Here is a 26,817-nt window from a genome sequence, read left to right on the forward strand (position 1 = left end):
TTTTGAAAAACATATAGAAACTCGGGTATTTATTTATTTCTATGTAATAAATACACAGCATACTTTCTTCCTATTATATTTTGGGTAAAGCAGTTTCATGCAAAGCACAAAAAATATAAAAAACAATAGTAAGCATGCAAAAGCAGGAAAGTAGCTAAATTTGTATCAGCAACACTTATTATATCTTTTCATTCCTTTCTAATCTTGAAACCTTACTTCCACATCCCTTTCATACATTATATTCCCTTCTTTAAACTGCTCAGTTCCTTCTTTTTCAGAAACTCATTAACTCCACCCAAACATAATTTTCTTGTTGATTTCCTACCTTTATACACACCGTTCTTATTTTAATTTAAAATAATATGAAATATTTTTCATTCAAGGCTCAACAGGCAGATAAAATAACACTAAAACATCTTAAATTTCTGGGTTTTTTTTTTAAAAAATGTACAAGACCCGTTAAGGAATTTTAAAAAAGAAAAATAGCTCAGTAAGTTTGTAGAAGTAATCTTTGACTTATGGCCAAAACTGAACCCAAAATTTCTATTGTTAAGTAAAACATTTGTTAAGTGAATTCTGCTGCATTTTGCAACCTTTCTTGTCACACCTGTTAAGTGAACCATTGCAGTCGGTCATGGCTTCTACGGTGACCTTTGTGATCAGAAGGTCACTAAAGGTGATGACATGACCTTGGGACACAGCAAGTTGTGGATATGAACCAGCTGCCAAGCACCTGAATTTTGATCACATAATCATGGGAATGCTGCAAAGATCATAACTCTGAAAAGCAGTCATAAGTCACAGTTGTGTCATAAGCCATTGTAACCTTGAACAGTCAATAAACCAGTGGTTCTCAACCTTTCTAATGCCATGAGCCCTTAATACTGTTCCTCATGTTGTGGTGACCCCCAACCATAAGTCTAGCGCCAATTCTCCCCACAGATCTTTAAGCTGATTGGCAGGAAGGTCAGAGGGATACCCCCACTGTAAACACCTGATTGGTCAGATTGTAAACAAGGTGCCAGAATAGAAGCTTTAGTTCCTAACACCATGAAAAATTTGTCTTTTCCCATGGTCTTAGGTGACCCCTGTGAAACGGTCATTCGACCCCCAAAGGGGTCCTGACCCCCAGGTTGAGAACCACTGCACTCAATGAACTGTTGCAAGTACCTGTACTTTAATCTAGGTGCATGCCAATCACAGCCTCTCTGATTGAAAAACAGGAGTTTATAAAACAGATGCTCGCTGGCATAAATTATTCTATATACCATGGGCATCTAGAGCAGCTAATAGAAACATAGAAACATAGAAGACTGACGGCAGAAAAAGACCTCTTGGTCCATCTAGTCTGCCCTTTTACTATTTCCTGTATTTTATCTTAGGATGGATATATGTTTATCCCAGGCATGTTTAAATTCAGTTACTGTGGATTTCCCAACCACGTCTGCTGGAAGTTTGTTCCAAGGATCTACTACTCTTTCAGTAAAATAATATTTTCTCATGTTGCCTTTGATCTTTCCCCCAACTAACTTCAGATTGTGTCCCCTTGTTCTTGTGTTCACTTTCCTGTTAAAAACACTTCCCTCCTGAACCCTATTTAACCCTTTAACATATTTAAATGTTTCGATCATGTCCCCCCTTTTCCTTCTGTCTTCCAGACTATACAGATTGAGTTCATTCAGTCTTTCCTGATACGTTTTATACTTAAGACCTTCCACCATTCTTGTAGCCCGTCTTTGGACCCGTTCAATTTTGTCAATATCTTTTTGTAGGTGAGGTCTCCAGAACTGAACACAGTACTCCAAATGTGGTCTCACCAGCGCTCTATATAAGGGGATCACAATCTCCCTCTTCCTGCTTGTTATACCCCTAGCTATGCAGCCAAGCATCCTACTTGCCTTTCCTACCGCCCGACCACACTGTTCACCCATTTTGAGACTGTCAGAAATCACTACCCCTAAATCCTTCTCTTCTGAAGTTTTTGCTAACACAGAACTGCCAATGCAATACTCAGATTGAGGATTCCTTTTCCCCAAGTGCATTATTTTACATTTGGAAACATTAAACTGCAGTTTCCATTGCTTTGACCATTTATCTAGTAACGCTAAATCATTTACCATATTACAGACCCCTCCAGGAATATAGAAGCTAACTAACTTAACTAAAAGGTGTTCAATCATATTGAACCAGAAACAGCACAATGTCTTATTTACTTTGGCCATGTCATGCGTGCAAATTCATTGGACAAGTCAAAGATGCTAGAAAAGGTTAGAAAAAAGGGGCTGCAAAGAACTCGCTGGCTTAATACAATCTAAGCTGATACAAAGATGAACATCCAAGAATTGGGGAAAAAAAGCTGTGATTGATAGGATAGCATGAAGCAGGGGTCTTCAATCTTGGCAACTTTAAGAGCCGTGTACTTCAACTCCCAGAGTTTCTCAGCCAGCTTTGCCAAGGTTTCAGACCCCTGGCATGGAGAGCACGTAGCTGTAAAGTTGCGAAGAATCAGACATGAACGGCGAAGAACAAATGAATAAATAAAATGTTTGATATTCAAACAGGTCTATTTTGAATATCTAGCAACTATTTTGGTTTGGAAAAGCTTCCAAGCTGATCGAAGCAGTCTATTTTTCCACTTGAAATAATTGTTTCATCTTTAAAATAGGGTAGTTCAAATTTGAAGTTTTTCCATTTCTAAATCTTTTGCATACATCTAGCTAGAAAGTTAAAAGAAAACAGAAAGCTTTTCCCATCAAATCCTTTCCCAATAATTAATTAAAGGAGATGGTTAGTGTTTTGTTTCACATAATTTGTAAAATAGCTTGATTTTTTTAAAAAAATGAAAAGTAGAAATCTGGGACTGATGGCTTATTCCAAAGAGCAATTTCCACTTCTTGTCTTTCACAATGCCTTGCCTTCACATATTTGGGGTTTCCTTAAAACAGGGAAGGGAACAATGGACTATGCAGATCTCCAAAGAGAAATCTGTAGCTTACTTTACACAGATCACATTTCTCAGTGGAATATATATAGTAATCATCCAAAGTCATTGTTCGTGTACATCATCTTGGAGGATCTTAGAGTCCTAGTGGACAACCAGCTAAACATGAACCAGTAGTATGCAGTGGCAGCCAAAAAAAAGCCAGTGCAATCCTAAGTTGCATTAACAGACGGATACAATCTAGATCTAACTTGTTTCTCCCAAAATAAGACATCCCCCTGATAATAAGCCCAATCAGGCTTCTGAGTGCATGGCAATAAGGCCAAGTGCTTATTTCAGGATTAAAAAATATACAGTGATACCTCATCTTACAAACGCCTCATCATACAAACTTTTCGAGATACAAACCCGGGGTTTAAGATTTTTTTTGCCTCTTCTTACAAACTATTTTCACCTTACAAACCCACTGCCGCCGCTGGGATGCCCCGCCTCCAGACTCCCATTGCCAGCGAAGCACCCGTTTTTGCACCGCTGGGATTCCCCTGAGGCTCCCCTCCATGGGAAACCCCACCTCCGGACTTCCCTTGCCAGCGAAGCGCTTGTTTTTGCAATGCTGGGATTCCCCTGCTGGGATTCCCCCGCAGCATCGCAAAAACCCAGAAGTCCGGAGGTGGGGTTTCCTATGGAGGGAAGCCTCAGGGGAATCCCAGCAGCACAAAAAGGGGCGCTTTGGCTGGCAAAAGGGGTGAATTTTGGGCTTGCATGCATTAATCGCTTTTCCATTGATTCCTATGGGAAACATTGTTTCGTCTTACAAACTTTTCACCTTAAGGACCTCGTCCCGGAACCAATTAAGTTTGTAAGACAAGGTATCACTGTATAAGACAGGATCTTATTTTCGGGGAAACACAGTAGTGAAGTACTAATACCACTCTTTAAAACCTTAGTTAGACCACACCAGAGTACTGCACCCAGTTTGGTTGACCGAGCTATTAAAAAGACATTGAGACTCTAGAAAAAGTGCAGAGATCAACCAGGATGATTAGGGAACTGGAAACTGAAACATATGAAGAATGGTTACAGAAACTGGGCATTGTGAGTTTCCTGTGAAGAGATGGATCAAAATTGAATCTTCCCTGGTGAAGGGGTTTTGTTTCTGTTTGGTGATGGCACACTTTTATGTTTTATGTTTTTTGTAAAATTATTTAAAAAATCAATAAAAATTATATTTTTTTAAAAAAAGAGATGGATCAGAGGAAACATGAAAGTAGCGTCCCAATATTTGAGGGGCTGCCATAGACAGGAAGGAATCAAGCTATTCTCCAAAGCACCTGAAGGGCAGACAAGAAATAATGAATGGAAACTGATAAGGAGAGATTCAACCTGGAAATAAGGAGAAACTTCCTGGCAGTGAGAACAATCAACCAATGGAACAGCTTGCCTTTGGAAGTTGTGGGAGCTTCAACACTTGAGACTTTCAAGAATAGAACAGACTACTATTTTGTCGGAAATGGTGCAGGGTCTCCTGCTTGAGCTGAGGGGCGGGGTTGGGCTAGATGACCTACAAGGCGGACCCTTCCACATCTGTTGAATCATCTGTACGTATGAGTTCACTCCTGGTCTCTTCTGTCTTGGATTTTGAGTACCTGTCAAGTGCCTGCTCTTCTTCGCTCTTTTGGAGAGTACTTTTCTCATTGAATGAGTTTGTAACTCTTTTATTCTTGGCTGTAAATAGAGGAGAAAAAAATTAAAACTGTAATTACAAAGCACATGTTAATTTATCATTGGTGCCTTAATTAATTAATAAATAATAATAATAATAATAATAATAATAATAATAATAATAAAAAATAGATTTGTATGCCACCCCTCTCCATGGAATCGGAGAAGCTCACTTTAAAATGTACTTCAGACCTTCACAGAGTTCTTTATAATTTGTTTTCAATTAGGACAGCCATATATTTGGCATGTGATCAAACTTGGGCTTTGGGCAACTGACTCTTCTTTACTCTCTGTATAGCATCTCAATCATATGACCATAATTTGCAACTTGTTTGTCAGCTGCCAACATTTACTTCCAGTTTCTGACTCAGAAAGGTCATTGAGGAAATGGATTTTCTTAATGACCACTGTATTCGCTTAACAACTACCACAAAAATTTCCCAAAAATTTGGGTCTGGTCATGTGTTGCCTTAACCTAGGCCTACAACAACCTATGGCTATAACTTTGGGCTCAATTATAGTCATGTCAAGGACTAGCTGTAGTTTTCCCACCACCACCAACCCTTCTACAGTGATCCCTCGATCATCGCGAGGGTTCCGTTCCAGGACCCCTCGCGAAGATCGATTTTTCGCGAAGTAGCGGTGCGGAAGTAAAAACACCATCTGCGCGTGCGCAGATGGTGTTTTTGCTTCCACTGCCGGCCGCCCTTCGCCCGCCCACCCCGTTGCTCGCGCCTGGGGTGCACGCGCGCTTGGGGACATCCCAGCTCCGCTCCCCAGCTGGGAAGCGGAGCTAGGGAGTCCCCACCGTGCGCGCGTTGCTGGGGAAAGCGCGCGCGCTTGGGGACTCCCTAGGTCCGCTCCCCAGCTGGGGAGGGAGTCCCCACCGCGCGCGCGTTGCTGGGGAAAGCGCGCGCGCTTGGGGACTCCCTAGGTCCGCTCCCCAGCTGGGGAGGGAGTCCCCACCCCGCGCGCGTTGCTGGGGAAAGCGCGCGCGCTTGGGGACTCCCTAGGTCCGCTCCCCAGCTGGGGAGGGAGTCCCCACCGCGCGCGCGTTGCTGGGGAAAGCGCGCGCGCTTGGGGACTCCCTAGGTCCGCTCCCCAGCTGGGAGGCGGAGGTGGGGTTTCCCGCGCGCGTGCCGCCCGCCCGCCCACGCCGTTGCTCGCGCCGATGCTGTCTTACCAGGGCAAGAGGGGGAAGACCCAGGGAAGCCTCTGCCCAGCGGGGAAACTCCACCATCTACGCATGCGTGGAAGGGCACGCATGCGCAGATGGTGGAGTTTACTTCCGGGTTGAAAACTCGCGATATGGCGTTTCGCGAAACTCGAGATCGCGAAACTCGAGGGATCACTGTATTCTAATTTTTTCACTGTACTTTGTTTTGTTCCCGCAGTTCACAACTGCCATTAAACCCTTCATTTTTTACATGTGAAAGCTCACCTTTAGATATACAGTATCCTATTCCAACTCCCAGTATGAATGCAGACACGAAACCAATAGCAATACCCGGCCAAGGAGTCACTGAAGTTAATGGAATGGTAGGAGCAACTGTGGGCCGAGAAGGTGAGAGAGAAAATGTATATCTAGTACTTTTGGTAACTGGGAGACTGGCATGAACAATCTCATCTCCCTCACCTGGCTGCCAAAGGACAGACTCTTTCAGTGGGGTCTCAAGAGCTTCGTGTTCTGCTCGGCAAACATAAGTGACTTCAACATCACTTTTCTGTGGGAATAAGACACTGTGGATGGAAAACATCCCATTGTTCATATGGTTCACCTCCGACTTCACTTGGTCTTGTGGCACTCCGTCTTGCAACCACTGAACGTTGATGCGAGAGGGATAGAATTTGCTCAGGGTGCACACAGCTACTTCAAATCTTTCCCGTGGTGGCTTTGTTATCACCCGAAGGACGGGCCGAGCTGCAAAGAGAGGAAGGAAAATTGAAGTCCTGCTTCCAATAGGCCAGTATTTCTCAACTTTGGCAACTTGAAGATGAATGGACTTCAATTCCCAGACTTCCTCAGTCAGCCGGTGTTCTGTCGGGCTCTCTGGTAGAATCCTCCCAAAAATTCACAGGTACAAATTTCAGACACACACACGTTTGAAAATTCAAAACAATGTTCTTTATAATGAAAATTCACTTAAACTAAGCCCTCTTTTGGTATAGCAAAGAGCACTCGTCTCCAAACAAACTGGTAATTTATACAAGTCCCTTATCAGTCCTGTGATACTTAGCTTGCAGCTGTGAGGCAATTCAAAGTCCTTCTTTCACAAAGTGAAACACACTTTGCTCTGGTTTAGGTTCAAAGCAGGGAAAAATCAGCACACAAAAAGTCAAAGTCATCAAAGCAGTCATGAAACATAACGATCAGATAATACGCCACAATGGCCAAACCCACAGGCTGCTATTTATAGCAGCCTCACTAATTACCACAGCCCCACCCAACCACAGGTGGCCTCATTTTCTTTGATAATAATCTCTCAGTTGTTGTTGCCTATGCATCGCTCTCCACATGCGTGGCTGTATCATTAACCCTTGTTCTGAATCCAAGGAGGAGCTAGATAATTGATCTCCTTCTGAGCTGTCTGCCACAGTCTCCTCCTCCCTGTCACTCATGTCTTCTTGGTCAGAGGAGCCTTCATCATCAGATTCCACGGGGGGCAAAACAGGCCTGCAGCATGTGGATGTCTCCCCCACATCCACAGTCCTTGGGGCAGGAGCTGGGCCAGAGCTAACCACAACAGCCGGCTGCCGCCAAGGTTGAGAAACACTGCAATAGACAATTCCCACCATCAGTTCCCAGTTCCTTGAAGCCACTTTGGACCCATCTGGGATTAAAGGTTTCCTCAGTCTACAACCATTTATTTAGTGACCATTTGAAGTTACAGTGGCAGTGAAAGAAAGTGTGTTGTGACCATTTTTCACACTTACAACCTTTGCAGAAGTCTAACAGACGTGATCAAAATTCAGATGATTAGCAAGGCATGCATTTTTGACAGCTGGAGTATCCCAGAATCACGCAATTCACATTTGGGACCTTCTGATAAGCAAACTGAATGGGGAGGCCAGATTCACTTCACAATTGTGTTACTAATTTAACATCTCTAGTGATTCACTTAACAAATAATTCCCTCAACACTTGTCAGACTTTCTACTAAATCTGCACTTCTATTCTACTAGTTTTTCTCATCATTCCTATCACCCATTTCCTCCCATGTTGACTGTATGACTGTAACTTGTTGCTTATATCCTAAGATTTTTATTAATATTGCTTCTTCATTGCTTATTTGACCCCTATGACAATCATTAAGTGTCGTACCACATGATTCTTGACAAATGTATATTTTATTTTATGTACGCTGAGAGCATATACACCAAGACAAATTCCTTGTGTGTCCAATCACACTTGGCCAATAATAAAAAAAATTCTATTCTAGAAGTCCCCAATCTCTGGTTTGTGGACCAGGACCCGGCCATGGCATATCAGCAACTAGGCCACAGAAACAAGCAAAGCGCCCTCCCAGACTTCGTCAGTCAGCCGGTGTTCTGTCGGGCTCTCTGGTAGAATCCTCCCAAAAATTCACAGGTACAAATTTCAGACACACGCACGTTTGAAAATTCAAAACAGCTATTATGTTTAGCTGCTTCGGGTTTATTCCCCCTCTTTGTGAAGGACTTGATTCTGAAGCTTTTGTGCTAGGGATTCAGCTTCTGCAGTAAAGATTATTATTTTGTTATGTTATGTTTTCCTACTTGCTTGGGGGAGGAGGTGATTTGCTCTTTTTTCATTACCTGCACTTTGAACAACTACCTTGTTTCCCCGAAAATAAGACGTACCCCGAAAGTAAGGCATGTCAGAGGTTTTGCAGAATTTGCTAATATAAGGTACCCCCCGAAAATAAGGCGTAGTCAAGTTTACATACGGTACGGTGGAGAAACATACGGTACCATTCAAAGCTGTTCATAGCGGTACCGTAATAATGTGGTGTCCCCTGCTGGCCCCTTCCATCGCTTTGTACCATCCAGTACAGCAGACACAGTCTGCTGCTGTCTCACCGCCATTACAGTCTCCACTACAGTGCGTAGACTGTAGTGCCTCTGGTGGCCGGAAGCTGCAATAGTGGGAATACTGTTGTACCATATAAGTGCCGTCGTTTGTGTGTGTGTGTGCCATACTGACAGGTACCCTACCTTAATCAGTGTACCATACGGTACACTTTCTTTGGGGGTGTCAGCTTTTCTGCCTGTGAATTTGTCTTATTTGAGAAATATAAGGCACCCCCTGAAAATAAGACGTAGCACAACTTTTGGAGCAAAAATTAATATAAGACAGTGTCTTATTTTCGGGGAAACATGGTACCATTAGAGATATATGAAGTTGCTGCAATACTCTTATACAATAGTACCTCGTGATACGAACCCCTCATCTCACAAACTTTTCGAGATACGAACCCGGGGTTCGGGACTTTTGTGCCTCTTTTTACAAACTTTTTTCACCTTGCGAACCCGCTGCCGCAAACGCTGAGCCCAGAGGTTCGGCAAAAATTCGGGTTCGGCGTTCGGCTGAGAAGCGCCGCCGCCCAGCTGTCACCTTTTGAAACAGCCGGGGGGGGGGGGGGCTTCTCGGTGTTCTCCAGAACCCGGAATTTTGGCAAAAGTTCGGCGTTTGGTTGGCCGCCGAGAAGTGCCGCCGCCTGGCTGTCAGCTTTGCAGAAGAGCCACGGAGTTGTGGGCCAGTCAGGAGTCTCAAACGGAGGTGGGGAATCCCAATAGCGAATTCCATGGGTGGAGGTTTGACGTCACGGAGACGTCCTTCCTGGCCAGCCTCCCGAACCTGAACCCGAACTTTTGCCGAACCTTTCGGGTTTGGGAGAATGCCAAGAAGCCCCCTGGCTGTTTCAAAAGGTGACAGCCAGGCGGTGATGCCCAGCAGAGCACCGTTTTTGTGATTTTTTTTCCTTGCACGCATTAATCCCCTTTAGATTGTTTCCTATGGGAAACATTGTTTCGTCTTACGAACGTTTCGCCTTACGAAACTCCTCCCGGAACCAATTAAGTTCGTAAGACGAGGTATCACTGTATTTTTATTTCTCTCTTCCCCTGACCCAGAGCAACAGCTCTGGGATCCACATCCAATGTTTGGGGAGCTATTGGTAGCACTGGGATCTTAGATTGTGTACCACTGTGTCTGAACAGTGCAATCTTGTCAAAATGGTGTGCCGTGTTCTGATTTTATAGGAGGCACAATTTAGTATTATAATCTTTTTTCACCCCTTCAGCAGATATCCAAATTGTGCATATTCTCTGGGGCAACCTTATAAAAAACACCATGTGGTATCTTTCAACTTACCATGAGAAAACATACAAGTGCCCAATAGCTTCTCTTCTTTCATGAAATTCAGATTAGTTGAAAGAGTGAACTATCCATAAGACAGAAAATGTCTCCAAGTTGAAACTAAAGCTAGCTTTCAACCTTCTGAGGAGTCACGTTAGTGGCTGGTTCTTGCTACACAACAGTGTGGTTTAATTGGTAAGGGTTTGTAAGATAAGGGTTTCTCACTGTCTGGATCACATAAATAGAGGCAACAAAGATTTTTTTAAAAAATTAAAAAATAAGCAAGATGATGTTTTCTTCATTTTGTGAACTGAGCGCTGCCATAATAATAATAATAATAATAATAATAATAATAATAATAATAACAACAACAACAACAACCACAATTACAACCACAACAGAGTTGGAAGAGACCTTGGAGGTCTTCTAGTCCAACTCCCTGGAGGAAACCCTACACTACCTCAGACAGATGGTTATCCAACATCTGCTTAAAAACGTCTAGTATTGGGGCATTTACAACTTCTGGATGCAAGCTGTTCCACTGGGCAACCATTCTGACTGTCAGGAAATTTCTCCTTAGTTCTAAGTTACTTCTCTCCTTATTTAGTTTCCACACATTGCTTCTTGTTCTACCCTCAGATGCTTTGGAGAATAGGTTGACTCCCACTTCTTTGCGGCAACCCCTGAGATATTGGAACACTGCTATCATGTCTCCCCTGGTCCTTCTTTTCATTAAACTAGCCATGCCCAGTTCCTGCAACCAGTGTTCCCTCTAATTTTTTGGGGGGGTGGGCGGAAAAGTATAGTGTCTGAGCGGTAGTCCCTTCGGGACTGGGCGGCACAGAAATAATAAATAAATAAATAAACAAACAAACAAACAAACAAACAAACAACCCTGTTTTGCCTCAGAGAATTTCAAAATAAAATACTGTACTGTGTGTCTATAACAGTGAGCTCATAATAGGGCAACTCTATCAATATCAAAATGCCACTTAAATAGTTGAGCTAGTTTCAAACTAGATTTTGATTTTCTTTCTCTCTTCCTTACTCCCATTCTTTTTCTTTCTCTTTTCCTTCCTCTCTTTTTTCTATCTGTTTCTCTCTCTTCCTCTCTCTCTCCTTCCCTCTCACTCTTTCCCTCTCGGCTTCTGGGCAGGTTTGGAAAACTCTGAGTTGATGATGATTTTTAAGTGAGCGATTGCTCACTGCTCAGCTTAGAGGGAACTATGCCTGCAACCACTCTTCATATGTTTTAGCCTCCAGTCCCCTAATCATCTTTGTTGCTCTTGTCTGCACTTTTTCTACAGTCTCAATATCCTTTTTGCATCCACCAAAACTGAATGCATTATTCCAAGTGTGGCCTTACCAAGGCCTTATAAAGTGGTATTAACACTTCACGTGATCTTAAAATAGCTTAAATAAAGAGGCTGTGATTGGACAGCTGGAGAAAGACTGCCTGGATTCCTTACTTTCTGAGTAAAAAGTTATACTTGCCTTGCAAGTGCAGCTGGAATATTATTACTTTTGCCACTTTGAGTGCTTGGTGATCAATATGGCAAGAGAAGCTGACGTTGGCATCCGAAAAGTCTGGTGTGAGCTTCAAGACACTTTCTGCTCTGAACAATTGGCTGGTGCTGGGTTGAACAGGAGGCGATTCGGGTCTTTGAATAATCCTTTCATTTCGGAACCACGTGATGGATATATTGCCGGGATAGAAATCTGTTGCTGTACACACAACTGTGCTTGGCTCTTCCAACTGCACTGTTGTGGAGCCAAGTTTAACAAGTGGTGGAGCTGGGAACAGAGAGGAGAGAAGAAAACATTCTTACTATGACCCAATGAAATCTGTTAAATCTGTGCTGCAACCCAACAAGACCGACACAGACTTCAGAGGATAATCAGAACTGCAGAAAAAACAATGGCTGCCCACCTGCCTTCCATTGAGGACCTGTTTACTGCACGAGTCAAAAAGAGGGTGGGGAAAATATTTACTGACCCCTCACATCCTGGACACAAATTGTTTCAACTCCTACCCTCAAAACGTCACTACAGAGCACTGCACACCAAGACAACTAGACACAAGAACAGTTTTTTTCCGAACGCCATCACTCTACTAAACAAATAATTCCCTCAACACTGTCAGACTTTCTACTAAATCTGCACTTCTATTCTACTAGTTTTTCTCATCATTCCTATCACCCATTTCCTCCCATGTTGACTGTATGACTGTAACTTGTTCCTTATATCCTAAGATTTTTATTAATATTGCTTCTTCATTGCTTATTTGACCCCTATGACAATCATTAAGTGTCGTACCACATGATTCTTGACAAATGTATATTTTATTTTATGTACGCTGAGAGCATATGCACCAAGACAAATTCCTTGTGTGTCCAATCACACTTGGCCAATAAAAATCTATCTATCTATCTATGAAATCTGTTAATCAGCATTGAAGGCCAACAGCCGTGATTCACCATCCACCATCCACTGCTATTCAATACTGCTTGGAAATGTGCACGTCAACATCTGGAAGACACATACAAGAGAGAATGGGAACATTCCAAAAACAAGAATAGAAAGATTGTTAGTTTCCTACAGGAAATATTGCAAAGCTATAATTTTGTGACAAATGAGGTGGCACTGAAGGAATGAAATGTCTAAACATCTGCACCTACCCGTCCCAACTTTCTTAGTTGAGCCTTGGTGACGCATTGGTTAGAGTGCAGTACTGCAAGCTGCTTCTGCTGATTGCTGGCTCTAGTTCACCAGTTCAAATCTCACCACCGGCTCAAGGTTGACTCAACCTTCCATCCTTCCAAGGTGGGTAAAATGAGGACCCATGCTGACTCTCTGCAAACTGCTTAGAGAGGGCTGTAAAGCACTGTGAAGTGGTATGTAAGTCTAAGTGCTATTACTCTGGGTCAATAAACAGGTGCACATAAACATTGCAGTAAACATGTATTCAAGTTACAGAAAGATGCATTTAACTCCGTAAAAGGTAGAGGTTGCATCTATTTCTGTTACTTATGAATTTACTGAAACGCACAGACACAAATTAAAAAATTATATTCATGTGTACAAAATGTGTACTATAAAAGTTGTATGATTACAGCATTAGTATGTAACAAACACTGTAGTAAAGTCAAAGGACAGAGTCTAACAACATGAAGGGTTTTGATTGGCAAGTAATTCTATGGGCAAACCAAACTAGCAAACATTTCTAGGGAGGAAATTCAAAGAAAAGGGAGAAACTACTGATAATAATCTCTCCAGTGGTCAACAACCCAGCTCAAATAATGGCTAATCCCCAGAACAGCAATATCTAATGACAGGTGATACAGATAGCATAGGTAGATATGCTAGGACACTGTTTTATTTACGTATTCATTCTAATGTGTGTGTGTGTGTGTGTGTGTGTGTTTTGGGTTCTGGATCCTTTTGTTGCTAATTTGCTTAGGTCATGCCATGCGCACAGTAATCAAAAAATAGCTTCTATGCATGCATAAAAGCAAAATCCAAGATGGCGGCGCACATGGAGACACCGACAGAACTGGCTACATGATGTCATCACTGAGTTACTAACAGTTCTAAAGAACCAGTTAGAACCAGTAGGAATGCACATATGTGTAGTACAGTATTTCCTTGTTTTATTTATATTCTCGTAGAAATGGAGGTCAGAGGGTATGCCTTACAAAAAGAAAGGTGGTTTAGAACAGCGAAACATCCTCTTCCTTTGTTGTTTATTACTTAATAATTGCTACCTTCTTTCTCTAAGTCATGTATCTTTTAGCATCATTAATAGTTTGCGGAGAGGGGTGGCATATAAATCCAATAAATCTAAATCTAATCTAAATCTAGTCAGTGACTCCTAATTTCCCCCTTAACGCTTTTAAAATTGTGGCCTTGATCGGGATAGACTAGGGGTAGGTGAAGTTGGCTCTTCTATGAGATGTGAACTTCAACTCCCAGAATTCCTGAGCTAGCATGATTGGCTCAGGAATTCTGGGAGTTGAAGTCCACAAATCATAGAAGAGCCAACCTTGCCTAACCATCGGGTAGGCAATTACCGTACTTTTTCCAAAGAGCCAATGACTGCTACCCCCTGCCCTCTAGCCACCCAATCTCTGCCCCCTTTAACCCTGACCCTGCTGCCAATGCTCCTTCTGCAACCGGGATGTGGCCTGCAGATTGTAAAATGCCCAGGTCTGTTCCAGATCTAGGCTTTGGATGACGGCAAAATATTCTTCAATAAAAGAAGATAATTATTGTAAAGTGATACAAAAAATACAGAAAAATCAGGAAAATTAGACCAAATTACAAATTTATTTAATTGGGAGAATAGCCACCATAGAACTAATATATTACCAAAAATTATTTATTTATTTCGAACAGTTCCAATAAAACTAGGGAAATTTTATTATACAGATCTAAACAAAACAATTTTAAAATTTATTTGGAATGGGAAGAAGGCTAGGATAAAAATAAAACAGTTATAAGATAAGAGAAATAGAGGAGGATTTGGACACTCAGATTGGGAATTTTACCATCAAGCGGCAGCAGTAATATGGCTGAGGCAATGGATTTTACTCAACAATAAAAGAATACTAATTATAGAGTTCATGATCTACAGGTAGGCTGGTATGTTATACATAAATTACAAAAATACTTTCAGAGACATTACATAAGGGGAGCATTATTAGAAGATTGGCTGGAAATTAAAGAAAAATACTATATTAAAATTCCAAAATGGTAATCTCCCATGGAAGCAACAATGTATGCTAATGTTTTAGATTTGGATAAGAAAGTGACCTATAAAGTGCTGGATGACCAAGATAATCTTAAATCAAATCAGGATTTGCCTTTGGTTGGTATAAAAATAGACTGGTGGCCCTACCTGCAAATTCCAGATATAAAAAAGATATGACACAATATGGATTTCAGAGAGAACAAGAATGCCCAGAAGTGCCGCCGCCCGTCTGTCACCTTCTGAAACAGCCAGGGGGCTTCTCGGCCTTCTCCCGAACACCGAACCCAGAAGTTCAGCAAAAGTTCGGGTTCGGCATTCTCTTGAATGTTGAGAAGCGCCACCGCCAGGCTGTGACCTTCGCAGAAGAGCCATGGAGCTGTCGGCCGGTCGGGAGACTCAGAGGTGGGGAATCCCAAGGGCGGAGCTTTGACGTCACGGAGACATCCTACACCAATGCTATAAAATGAAAATGTTTTTATATGGTATGGTATGTATGATATGGTATGGTAAGTTATACAGTGGTACCTCGACATGCGAGTTTAATTCGTTCCAGACCCGAGCTCGTATGTTGATCAACTCGCATCTTGAACGAATGCCTTTAGACTTTGTTTTTCGCACCAAGATAACTGGAAGCAAGGAATTCTTGCGCCACCTAGTGGAAGCTCGGCACGTATCCCGAATTTGAGCTCGGGTGTCAAACAGAAACTTTGCTCGCGTCTCGGCTCGTAATGGAATACTCGCATGTGGAGCAGCTCCTATCTAGAGGTACTACTGTATTATGTTTTGTTTTTGTGGTTGTTTTAATGTTGTTTTTAAAGATAAAACACTGTAATAAAACCTATTTTTAAAAACCTGTGTTGCCTTCACACTATAAATATTTTTAAGGTTATCATATGACCCTCATCCCGTTTCCCTTGGTTTCCTTTACCTTCCACTCTCAACTCTATTGACTTCTGTTCATTGTCAGGGCTGTGGATAACAAAGCAAGTGTAAGTACTGCTATCTGCGTCTTGAACACTTGGAAGCAGAAGGCTGGCATTGCCCCGTAGCAATGCTTCAGGAGACATCTTTGCCCCTGGGCGAAAGACTTTTAAGTCATCTTCAAATGCAGCAATAACTCTTGAACCCACTCGCCATTTCACAGCCAGGCGTTTGGGATCTATGTACCCAGAAGAGTGCTCAAAGTAACAAGGCAGCAGGACATCGGAATTTGGTTTGGCTTGGATTGGGCCTTCGGGGACTGTAACGGTCAAAGCTGCCTCTGAAAAAGAAAGGAAACAGGAAGAATTTCTGTTAGAAAACCAACCAGGCACTACTGATGGTCCTCACAGTTCACAGTGTCTGTTCAAAATCACAATGGTACTGAAATTGACTGTTTATCACACTTATAGCCGTTGCAGACATTTGGTCACTGACACATATTTATTATGGTTGCAAAGGCCTGGAGTCCCGTGATTACGAACATCTTACAAAAAAGCCAATCAGATTTATTTAACAGTTGTTTTATTAACAACTGCAGTGATTCACTTAACAGCTGTGGCAATAAAGATTGTAAAATGGAGCACAATCACTTAACAAATGTTTCACTTAGCATCAGAAATGTTGGGCTCAATTATGGTCATAAGTCAAGAACTCTCTGTATGTGTCCTGGCATCCACATAAGGTCAAGATTGTCTATTTTAGTTAGACGAGGAAGGGAGGGAAAGGAAGAGAATTATTTATTGGCCAAGTGTAATTGGAAACCCAAGGAATTTGTCTCTGGTGCATAAGCTGTCCACAACAAGTGATAAATCATGATTATAATCATAAAACACAATAATCATAAATTGCAACAGACAGCACTCAGTAATAGTCATAGGATACTAAATAACCAATTAACATAATTTTATAATTACCGGTAGTTATACTGATAAATAATAAATATACTACAGTGATCCCTCGATTTGCGCATTCTCGATTAGCGCGAAACGCTGCAACGCGGTTTTTCAAAAAATATTAATTAAAAAATAAGTCCGCGTTTTTTTCCCTACACCACGGTTTTTCCCGCCCGATGACGTCATACTGATTGCTGATTGGTGAGAGGAGGGAAGGAGGGAAGGAGGGAGGGAGAGAAGGGAAGGAGGGAAGGAAGGAGGGAGGGAGAGAAGGGAAGGAGGGAGGGTTGCCATTGCCATTGCCGCCAGCGCTGCCCCAAGAAAGCCGGTGAGAGGAAGGAAGGAGGGAAGGAGGGAGGGAGAGAAGGGAAGGAGGGAAGGAGGGAGGGTTGCCATTGCCATTGCCGCCAGCGCTGCCCTGTGGGTAGCGGCGAGGAGCCCGGAAAAATCACCATTGCATTGCCAGCCTCCGAACTTGCGTCGCTCCACCTTCTGCGCATGTGCGGCCATGGAACAAAGGGCGCGCATGCGCAGATGGTGTTTTTACTTCCGCATCCAGTATAACGCGGAAATCGGTTAGCGCGGGAGGTCTTGGAACGTAACCCCCGCGCTAACCGAGGGATCACTGTAATCGAAAAAATAATCATAAATCATAAGATACAAACACAAAGTTATAGTCGTTGTGGGAAATAGTTGTATAGCAGAGTCATGATATGGGGAGGGGGGAACTGTCCTTGCCTCTAGTTTTTGTATCTAGAGGTCTTTTCAGTTGAGATCAACCCATCTGAAGAGATTTTCCCATCAGAATCTAAGTTTGTTCTCCAAGCTTTTAGCAATAGCATTTATATCGTTTCACAGTGCTTTACAGCTTTGTCTAAGGCAGTGGTTCTCAACCTTTCTGATGTCACAACCCCTTAATACAGTTCCTCATCTGTATAGTCTGGAGGACAGAAGGATAAGGGGGGACATGATCGAAACATTTAAATATGTCAAAGGGTTAAATAAGGTTCAGGAGGGAAGTGTTTTTAACAGGAAAGTGAACACAAGGACAAGGGGACACAATCTGAAGTTAGTTGGGGGAAAGATCAAAAGCAACATGAGAAAATATTATTTTACTGAAAGCGTAGTAGATCCTTGGAACAAACTTCCAGCAGACATGGTTGGTAAATCCACAGTAACTGAATTTAAACATGCCTAGGATAAACATATATCCATCCTAAGATAAAATACAAAAAATAGTATAAGGGCAGACTAGATGGACCATGAGGTCTTTTTCTGCCGTCAGTCTTCTATGTTACTATGTTTCTCATGTTGTGGTGACCCCCAACCAATTCTTCTAATAGTGCTTTAAGCTGAAAGTCAGAGGGACAACCCCACCGTAAATGCCTTGATTGGTCAGATTATAAATTTGTCTTTTCCCATGGTCTTAGATGACCCCTGTGAAATTCTACCCCCAAAGGGGTCCCAACTCCCAGGTTGAGAACCACTGCCAGGAAATCCTCGCTTAACAAACACCAGTACGCTGATGATACCCAGCTTTACATCTCCACCCCATGTCCAGTCAACGAAGCAGTGGAAGTGATGTGCCGGTGTCTGGAGGCTGTTGGGGCCTGGATGGGTGTCAACAGACTCAAACTCAACCCGGATAAGACGGAGTGGCTGTGGGTTTTGCCTCCCAAGGACAATTCCATCTGTCCGTCCATTACCCTGGGGGGGGAATTATTGACCCCCTCGGAGAGGGTCCGCAACTTGGGCGTCCTTCTCGATCCACAGCTCACATTAGAGAACCATCTTTCAGCTGTGGCGAGGGGGGCGTTTGCCCAGGTTCGCCTGGTGCACCAGTTGCGGCCCTATCTGGACCGGGACTCAGTGCTCACAGTCGCTCATGCCCTCATCACCTCGAGGTTCGACTACTGTAATGCTCTCTACATGGGGCTACCTTTGAAGAGTGTTCGGAAACTCCAGATCGTGCAGAATGCAGCTGCGAGAGCAGTCATGGGCTTACCTAGGTATGCCCATGTTTCACCAACAGTCCGCAGTCTGCATTGGTTGCCGATCAATTTCCAGTCACAATTCAAAGTGTTGGTTATGACCTTTAAAGCCCTTCATGGCACTGGACCAGAATATCTTCGAGACCGCCTTCTGCCGCACGAATCCCAGCGACCGATTAGGTCCCACAGAGTGGGCCTTCTCCGGGTCCCGTCAACTAAACAATGTCGGTTGGCGGGCCCAGGGGAAGAGCCTTCTCTGTGGCGGCCCCGGCCCTCTGGAACCAACTCCCCCTGGAGATTAGAACTGCCCCTACTCTCCTTGCCTTTCGTAAGCTCCTTAAGACCCACCTTTGTCGTCAGGCATGGGGGAACTGAGACATCTCCCCCGGGCATATACAATTTATGAATGGTATGTCTGTATGTATGTTTGTTTAGAAAATGGGGTTTTTAAAATATTTTTAAACAGTAATTTAGATTTGTTGTAAATTGTTTTTCACTTTGTTGTGAGCTGCCCCGAGTCTGCGGAGAGGGGCGGCATACAAATCTAAATAATAAATAAATAAATAAATTCCATCTTTAAGCAAAGCAGTCACTAGGAGGGAGTCTAAGCGGTTAATAGAGAGTCAACATATTGCCCCCAACAATCTGGGTCCTCATTTTACTGACCTTGGAAGGATAGAAGGCTGAATCAACCTTGAGCTTACTGAGATTCGATCTGCCAAACTGCTGGCAGCTGGTAATGAGCAGAAGTAGTTTGCAGTACTGCACTCTAACCACTGTATCACTGAAGCTCTCTGTGAGCTAGGAAGGGGTTGAAGCCAGAAAATATTAATCCCCCCCCCCCATGGTGCCTCTTCAGAAGGCAGGCTGGGCCCTCAGTAATGGCCTTGTGAAAAAGTGAAGATTGTTCTATTGCAGAGTTCTTCAAACTTTAAGACTTTTTAATTTTATTTATTTTTATTTATTTTGTCAAGTAGGTAATAGTAATATACATAGATATAACATTGTTTATATACATAAGACGGATACTGAGGGACAGGGATGGTAGGCATCAGTGTTCCCTCTAATTTTTTTGGGGGGGTGGGCGGAAAAGTATAGTGTCTGAGCGGCAGTCCCTTCGGGACTGGGCGGCACAGAAATAATAAATAAATAAACAAACAAACAAACAAATAAATAAAAAACCCACCCTGTTTTGCCTCAGAGAATTTCAAAATAAAATACTGTACTGTGTGTCTATAACAGTGAGCTCATAATAGGGCAACTCTATCAATATCAAAATGCCACTTAAATAGTTGAGCTAGTTTCAAACTAGATTTTGATTTTCTTTCTCTCTTCCTTACTCCCATTCTTTTTCTTTCTCTTTTCCTTCCTCTCTTTTTTCTATCTGTTTCTCTCTCTTCCTCTCTCTCTCCTTCCCTCTCACTCTTTCCCTCTCGGCTTCTGGGCAGGTTTGGAAAACTCTGAGTTGATGATGATTTTTAAGTGAGCGATTGCTCACTGCTCAGCTTAGAGGGAACTATGGTAGGCATACTAGTGCACTTATGCACACCTCTTACTGATCTCTTAGGAATCAGGTAAAGTCAACAGTGGAAAGTCTAAGAGTAGAGATTTGGAGGTTAGGTTACGAAGCCACAGAGTCAGGTAGTGATTTCCAGGCATTAACCATTCTGTTGCTAAAGTCGTATTTTCTACAGTCAAGTTTTGAGTTTGTATCTGTTGTGAGCTTGTGTATTGTGTGCTTGAAGCTGAAAGAGTAATTGACAGGAAGGATGTTGTAGCAGATAATTTTATGAGCTATGCTTAGGCTGTGCCGAATGCAACATAGTTTTAAACTTTCTAAGCCCAGGATTTCAAGTCTGATTGCATAAAGTATACTGTTGAGAGTAGAAGGCTCTTTTCGTAAAGTATCTCTGAACACTCTAATGTATTTATGTCCAATATGCAATATTCCAGAAAAATGAGCTGTACTCAAGGATTGGTCTGACAATGTTTTGTATGCTCTGGTTAGTAGCATGATATTACCAGAGAAGAAGTTACGTAAGATTAGGTTAACAACTCTTCAAGCCTTTTTGGAGATGATATTTCAGTGGGCTTTGACACTTAGGTCATTTGATATGAGTATTCCAAAGACTTTGACAGAGTGAGGATCATCTGCAAGGTCTTGTTTATTCAATTTGTATTTGGTGTTCTGATTCTTTTTGCCAATGTGTAGGACAGAGTATTTGGTGGTTGAGATTTGGAGTTGCCAGATGTTTGACCATTCTGACACTAAGTCAAGGTCTTTTTGGAGGGCAGCAGTGTTGTCGGTGGTGTTGAAGGTTTTTACATCATCAGTGAAGAGAACACAGTCACTTGTAATTTGATCACAAAGGTAATTTATATAGAGTATAAATAGTATTGGTCCTAGTACGCTGCCTTGGAGTGTACCGCTGTTAACAGGAATGGGATTAGATAGGGTGTTCCCTATTTTGACCACTTGTTGTCTGTTTGATAGGAACACAGTTATCCAGCTATGGAGGGATCCTAAGATGCCATAGGATTTTAGTTTCAGAAATAGTTTATCATGAACCACTGAGTCGAAGGCTTTACAGAAGTCTGTGTAAATTGTGTCTATTGTTCTGCCCAAGTTTTGAGGTCCATATGTTTTTGCAGTGTAATTGTTCTACATTGCAGAATATTTTTTTTCCTGAAACCAAATTACTTGTTTGAAAGTAGGTTGTTAGTTTCTAGGTGGAGGGTAATGGACTGGTTTATGATTGATTCCATGACTTTGCATATGACACAATATAGAGAGATTGGTCTGCAATTTTTTTACTAGACTGGGATCTCCCTTTTTGAATATGGGGATGACTGTGGCTAGTGACTGTAGGTTTGGTAGGGAACTAGTCCTATAGGACTTTTCAAAGATTATGCTTAGTGGTTCAGCTACGGCCGTGGAGAGCTTTTTTAGGAAGTATGCAGATGGCCCATCAGGTTCGATTGACAGAGAAAGTTGTTGGTCATGCAATGCTTTTAGGTTAAATCGTTGTAGTTGTGATATATCTAGGGAATTTTGGGTATGAGCTGTTGCTATTTACAACTAGCCAAATAATGTGTTGAAGAGGTTAGCTTTGACTGTTTCATCGTAGCATGTTTTATTGTTTGGTCCTTTTAGCAGTGAGAGAGGTCTCGAGTACTTGAGTTTGTTATTTACGAAGTTGTAGAAGGCGTGGTTGGATTTTGTGTGCAGCTATGCTGGCTGGAGAATTCTGGGAGTTGGAGTCTATAACTCTTAAAGTTGCCAGATTTGAGGGTCCCTGTTCTATTGGATAGTACAAAATGCACCATTTGAAACAAAACTTTATTGCTTACCGGTAATTCATTATTAGTGTATGGTTATTTATTGTTTCATCTCATTTTGATCTTGTTGCACTAAATTTATTATGTATATATGTCTGACAAATAAAGACACAATTGGGATGGGCCTATACTATATATCCTTCGTGTGAAGAGTAGGTTTGTAAAGGAAGGTTTATTTTTTGACTGAACTACAATTATAAAGGTTCCTTGATAAAACTAACTCAAATTTGAACGTAGATTCCTTCTGAAATTCATAATCTATTTCCATATTAACCAATAGCAGTAAAATACTTCTAAGTGAGGCATCTTTTGATCTTTGACATTTGATTGGTGCACCGAGAGCTGCAAAGGGATATAAAAAAACTAATGACTTAGTCCAGAGGTGTCAAACTTGATTTTACCAAGGACCATCACCCTTCTGTCGCATGAGTCCCAGCGACCAGTTAGGTCCCACAGGGTTGGCCTTCTCCAGGTCCTATCAAATAGACAATGTTGCTTGGCAGGGCCTAGAGCAAGAGCCTTCTTTGTGGGGGCTCCGGCCCTCTGGAATCAGCTCCCCCCAGAGCAGTGGTCCCCAAACTACGGCCCGTGGGCCACATGCGGCCCACTGAGGCCATTTATCCGGCCCGCCAGTGAGTGACAAGAGCACAGGGAAAAGAGAGAGAGAAAGAAAGAAAAGGGAAAGAGAGGGAGGGAAGGAGAAGTGGAGAGGAATGAAGGAAGAAAAGAAGGAGAAATGGAGGGAACAAGGAAGAAAGGAAGGAAGGAAGAATGAAATGGAGAGAGAGAGGAAGGAAGGACTGTTTTGGGGGGGTAATTTTTTTAAATTTTTCTCTCAACATACATTGAAACAACACAGTGTACCATCTAATTTTCCATGAATAAAATGTGGTATTTTGTTAGTAACTAATATCAATCATCAAAAAAGTTGCAAAAGGTTTTTTTTCTAATTTTGTCATCCAGTTACATTCATTTTCTTTTAATTAAATTCCCTCCTTAATGTTCCTTCAAAAAGTGCAACACCAATTATATTTCTAACTTATTAACCATTATGCCAAAGTGCTTCCTTCTTTCTTTATACATTTTTCATAAGCCAAGAAAACCTTGTATAGCCAATCAGATGTCAACAAAAGAAAATTAAAAACAAAACATAAACATATATGAATTTCAGATCTTCTCCCACCTCTAAATAGTATGTTCCCATTTTGTTTTTTACTTTAAAACAAGGTATATGCAGTGTGCATAGGAATTTGTTCATAGGTTTTTTTTATAGTCCGGCCCTCCAACAGTCCGAGGGACAGTGAACTGGCCCCCTGTGTAAAAAGTTTGGGGACCCCTGCCCCAGAGGTTTGCAATGCCCCCACCCTCCTCGCCTTCTGCAAGAGTCTTAAGATTCATCTATGCCGCCAGGCTTGGGGCCATTAGATTCTAGCCCCATGGCTGATGAATGAAGTGTATGTTCTTCTGTTCGAATGGGAATGATTGATTTTTAAGTAACTGGGTTTTAGATTAGCTAGTTTTAAACTTAATTGGATTTAGGGTATTTTTCTATTGTTTTTATATGTTGTAAACTGCCGTGAGTCCTTGGAGAGGGGCAACATATAAATCAGATAGATAGATAGATAGATAGATAGATAGATAGATAGATAGATAGATAGATAGATAGATAGATAGATAGATAGATAGATAGATATGGATGGAAGCTGACCAAGGAGAGATTCAACCTGGAAATAAGGAAAAACTTTCTGATTGTAAGCAAAATCAAGCCGTAGAACGGCTTGCCTGCAGAGGTTGTGAACACTGCAACACTCAATACTTTAAATTGCCATCTGTCCGGGGTGGTGTGGGATCTCTTGCTCAAGCAGGGGGTCAGACTAGATGACCTACAAGGTCCCTTCCAATTCTAATAAATAGATAAAGTAGAAAAATGTGGGTTAAACAGCATCACCACCAGATGGATTCAGAACTGGCTGAACAACAGCACTCAATGTGTAATCCTCAATGGAATCACATCTACATGGAGGAATGTATGCAGTGGAGTAGCCCAAGGCTGTTTTAGACCCATACTCTTCAGCATCTTCATCAATGACTTGGACGAGGGGATAGATGGGGATGGAAGATACGCTTAAGATACAGAAGGATCTTGACATTGGGCGCTATCTAACAAAATGAAATTCAATGGTGTAAAAAGTAAGGTTCTACATTTAAGCAAGAAAAACAAAATGCACAGTACAGTACTTTTTGGTACCTTGCTTAATAGTTGACTAAACAATGTCGTCTGGCGGGGCCCAGGGGAAGAGCCTTCTCTGTGGTGGCCCCGACCCTCTGGAACCAGCTTCCCCCAGAGATTAGGATTGCTCCCAACCTCCTTGCCTTTCGGAAACTCCTTAAAACCCACCTCTGCCGTCAGGCATGGGGGAATTGAAACATCTCCCCCTTGCCCATGTAGTTTTTGTGTATGATTCGATTGTGTGCTTGTTTTTTATATATTGGGGTTCTTTTGGATTTTTTAACTTAAAACTGTAATTTAGATTGCTAAATATTAGATTTGTTACTATGTATTGTTTACCATTGTTGTGAGCAGCCCCGAGTCTACGGAAAGGGGTGGCATATAAATCCAATAAATCTAATCTAATCTAATCTAGTGGTGACTGTGAGAGGGATCTTGGGAATCCTAGCAGACACTCATTTAAATATGAGCCAGCAGTGTGCTGCAGCTACCAAAAAAGGCAACACCATTCTAGACTGCATAAACAGAGGGATAGAATAAAAAACACATGAAATGCTAATACCACTTTATAATGCCTTGGTAAGGCCAGACCTGAAATACTGCATTCAGTTTTGGTTGCCACGATGTAAAAAAGACATCCAGACTGTAGGAGGTGCAGTGTTCCGGTGCCCACTAGGGGGCGCTCTAGGAGCAGAGTTTTTGCCAAGTGTTGATTGGCTCCTTGTTTTATTCTACAGTACTGTACTTGTATTTAAGTGTTTCTCACAAATTTTCGTTATGCTGTTGAATGGAATTGAATTTTATTGGCCAAGTGTGATTGGACACACAAGGAATTTGTCTTGGTGCATATGCTCTCAGCGTACATAAAAGAAAAAGATACATTTGTCAAGAATCATGTGGCACAACACTTAATGGTTGTCATTGGGGTCAAATAAACAATGAAGAAACAATCAATATTAATAAAAAATCTTAGGATACAGTGATACCGTCCTAAGTGGGAGGAAAAGGATGATAGGAATGATGAGAAAAACTAGTAGAAATAGAAGTGCAGATTTAGTAAAGAGTCTGACAGTGTTGAGGGAATTATTTTAGTAGAGTGATGGCGTTCGAGGAAAAACTGTTATAGTTATGAGTTATTGTATCCTCAGAGACGGGTGGCATATAAATCCAATCAATCAATCAATCAATCAAAATAAAATTGAATGAATGAATAAATGAATAAATAAATGAATAAATAAATAAAGTTTGTCTGCGAGTCTGCGGAGAGGGGTGGCATACAAATCCAATAAATTAATAATAATAATAATAATAATAATAATAATAATAATAATAATAATAAATAAAATATCTTGTGTCCCACCTCAGTTAATACCCAGGTCTGCATTAGACTTAGGAGAAACAGTTTAGAGAAGAGCAACAAAGAAGATTAGGGGACAGCAGGCTCAAATATATAAAGAACAGTTGCTGGAATTGGCTATGTCTTGTTTAATGAAAAAAAAGGACTAGGAGAGACATGATAGCAATGTTTCGATATTTCAGGGGTTGCCACAAAGAAGAGGGAGTCAACCTATTCTCCAAAGCACCTGAGGGTAGAACAAGAAGCAATGGGTGGAAACTAAACAAGGAGAGAAGCAACCTAGAACTAAGGAGAAATTTCCTGGCCCTTAGAACAATTAATCAATGGAACAACTTGCCTCCAGAAGTTGCGAATGCTCCAACACTGAAGAATAGAGAATAGAATAGAATAGAATAGAATTTTTATTGGCCAAGTGTGATTGGACACATAAGGAATTTGTCTTGGTGCATGTGCTCTCAGCATACATAAAATAAAATATACATTTGTCAAGAATCATGTGGTACAACACTTAATGATTGTCATGGGGTCATATAAGCAATGAAGAAGCAATATTAATAAAAATCTTAGGATATAAGCAACAAGTTACAGTCATACAGTCAACATGGGAGGAAATGGGTGATAGGAATGATGAGAAAAACTAGTAGAATAGAAGTGCAGATTTAGTAGAAAGTCTGACAGTGTTGAAGGTTTTATTAAAGAAAATGTTAGCTAACCATCTGTCTGAAATAGTGCAGGGTTTCCTGCCTAATCAGGGAATTGGACTAGAAGACCTCCAAGGTCCCTTTCAAATCTGCTATGCTATTCTATTCTATTCTAAACGCTTTTCTGAACTACTTTTTTTCCTGCCTCAAACGCCTACTCGACAGAAGAGCAACGGCGGGAGTTTGAACGGGACCGTTTTTCTCCCCTTTTAAGCAATTCCTCTTAGATTTAAAAGGCTCCGTGACACTTTCCCAGGACAACCCGCTGCGCCTTTTCCCTTTGCGCGGGGGAAGGTGTGGGACGGAGTTACTGTATTTCTGCCTAGAAGATGAGAGGAAGCTAAAAAGCAAAAAGTCCTTCAGTCCAGCCTTCCGACAGAAAATTGTCCCTCTCCCGTCGCAAGCTTCGCTTTCCTCCCTCCCAGCGAGCGCTTTTTTCAGTCCCGGGTCATTCCTGACACCTATGGGAGTTTGGATGATTCGGTTTTCTGGATACTCACGTGTAAACGGCAGAAACAGCAAAAGGTAGGCGAAGTCTGCGAAGGAGAGCGACATTTTTTTTTTTTAAGCCCAA

The 26,817-nt window shown here is 41.9% G+C and overlaps 1 protein-coding gene across 3 annotated transcripts; it reads right to left on the minus strand.

The window, feature by feature from the left end:
* On the minus strand, nt 1-26,817 carry LOC139153652 (CD276 antigen homolog). 3 transcript variants are annotated; one of them, XM_070727871.1, is made up of 6 exons: nt 26,744-26,817; nt 15,680-16,012; nt 11,496-11,795; nt 6,300-6,584; nt 6,105-6,212; nt 4,417-4,666 (listed from the first exon to the last, which is right to left on the minus strand). In XM_070727871.1, exons 1-6 carry the CDS (start codon nt 26,796-26,798, stop codon nt 4,503-4,505), a joined length of 1,245 nt encoding a protein of 414 aa, XP_070583972.1. In that variant the 5' UTR covers nt 26,799-26,817; the 3' UTR covers nt 4,417-4,502. The 3 variants fall into 3 exon arrangements, with proteins under 3 accessions (XP_070583973.1, XP_070583971.1, XP_070583972.1); XM_070727872.1 differs by lacking the exon at nt 6,105-6,212 and having other exon boundaries at nt 1-4,666; nt 6,442-6,584; XM_070727870.1 differs by having other exon boundaries at nt 1-4,666; nt 6,105-6,584.

The sequence above is a fragment of the Erythrolamprus reginae genome, chromosome Z, assembly GCF_031021105.1.
Source record: "Erythrolamprus reginae isolate rEryReg1 chromosome Z, rEryReg1.hap1, whole genome shotgun sequence".
In the NCBI taxonomy this organism is placed as follows: Eukaryota; Metazoa; Chordata; class Lepidosauria; order Squamata; family Dipsadidae; genus Erythrolamprus; species Erythrolamprus reginae.

Coding starts and splice junctions, on each gene's coding strand:
- LOC139153652 (XM_070727870.1), bottom strand. CDS start 26,798: ATGTCGCTCTCCTTCGCAGACTTCGCCTACCTTTTGCTGTTTCTGCCG. Junction 16,013..26,743: donor GCTGTTTCTGCCGTTTACAC/GTGAGTATCCAG, acceptor TTTCTTTTTCAG/AGGCAGCTTTGACCGTTACA. Junction 4,667..6,104: donor AGGATACTGTATATCTAAAG/GTGAGCTTTCAC, acceptor CTCTATTTACAG/CCAAGAATAAAAGAGTTACA.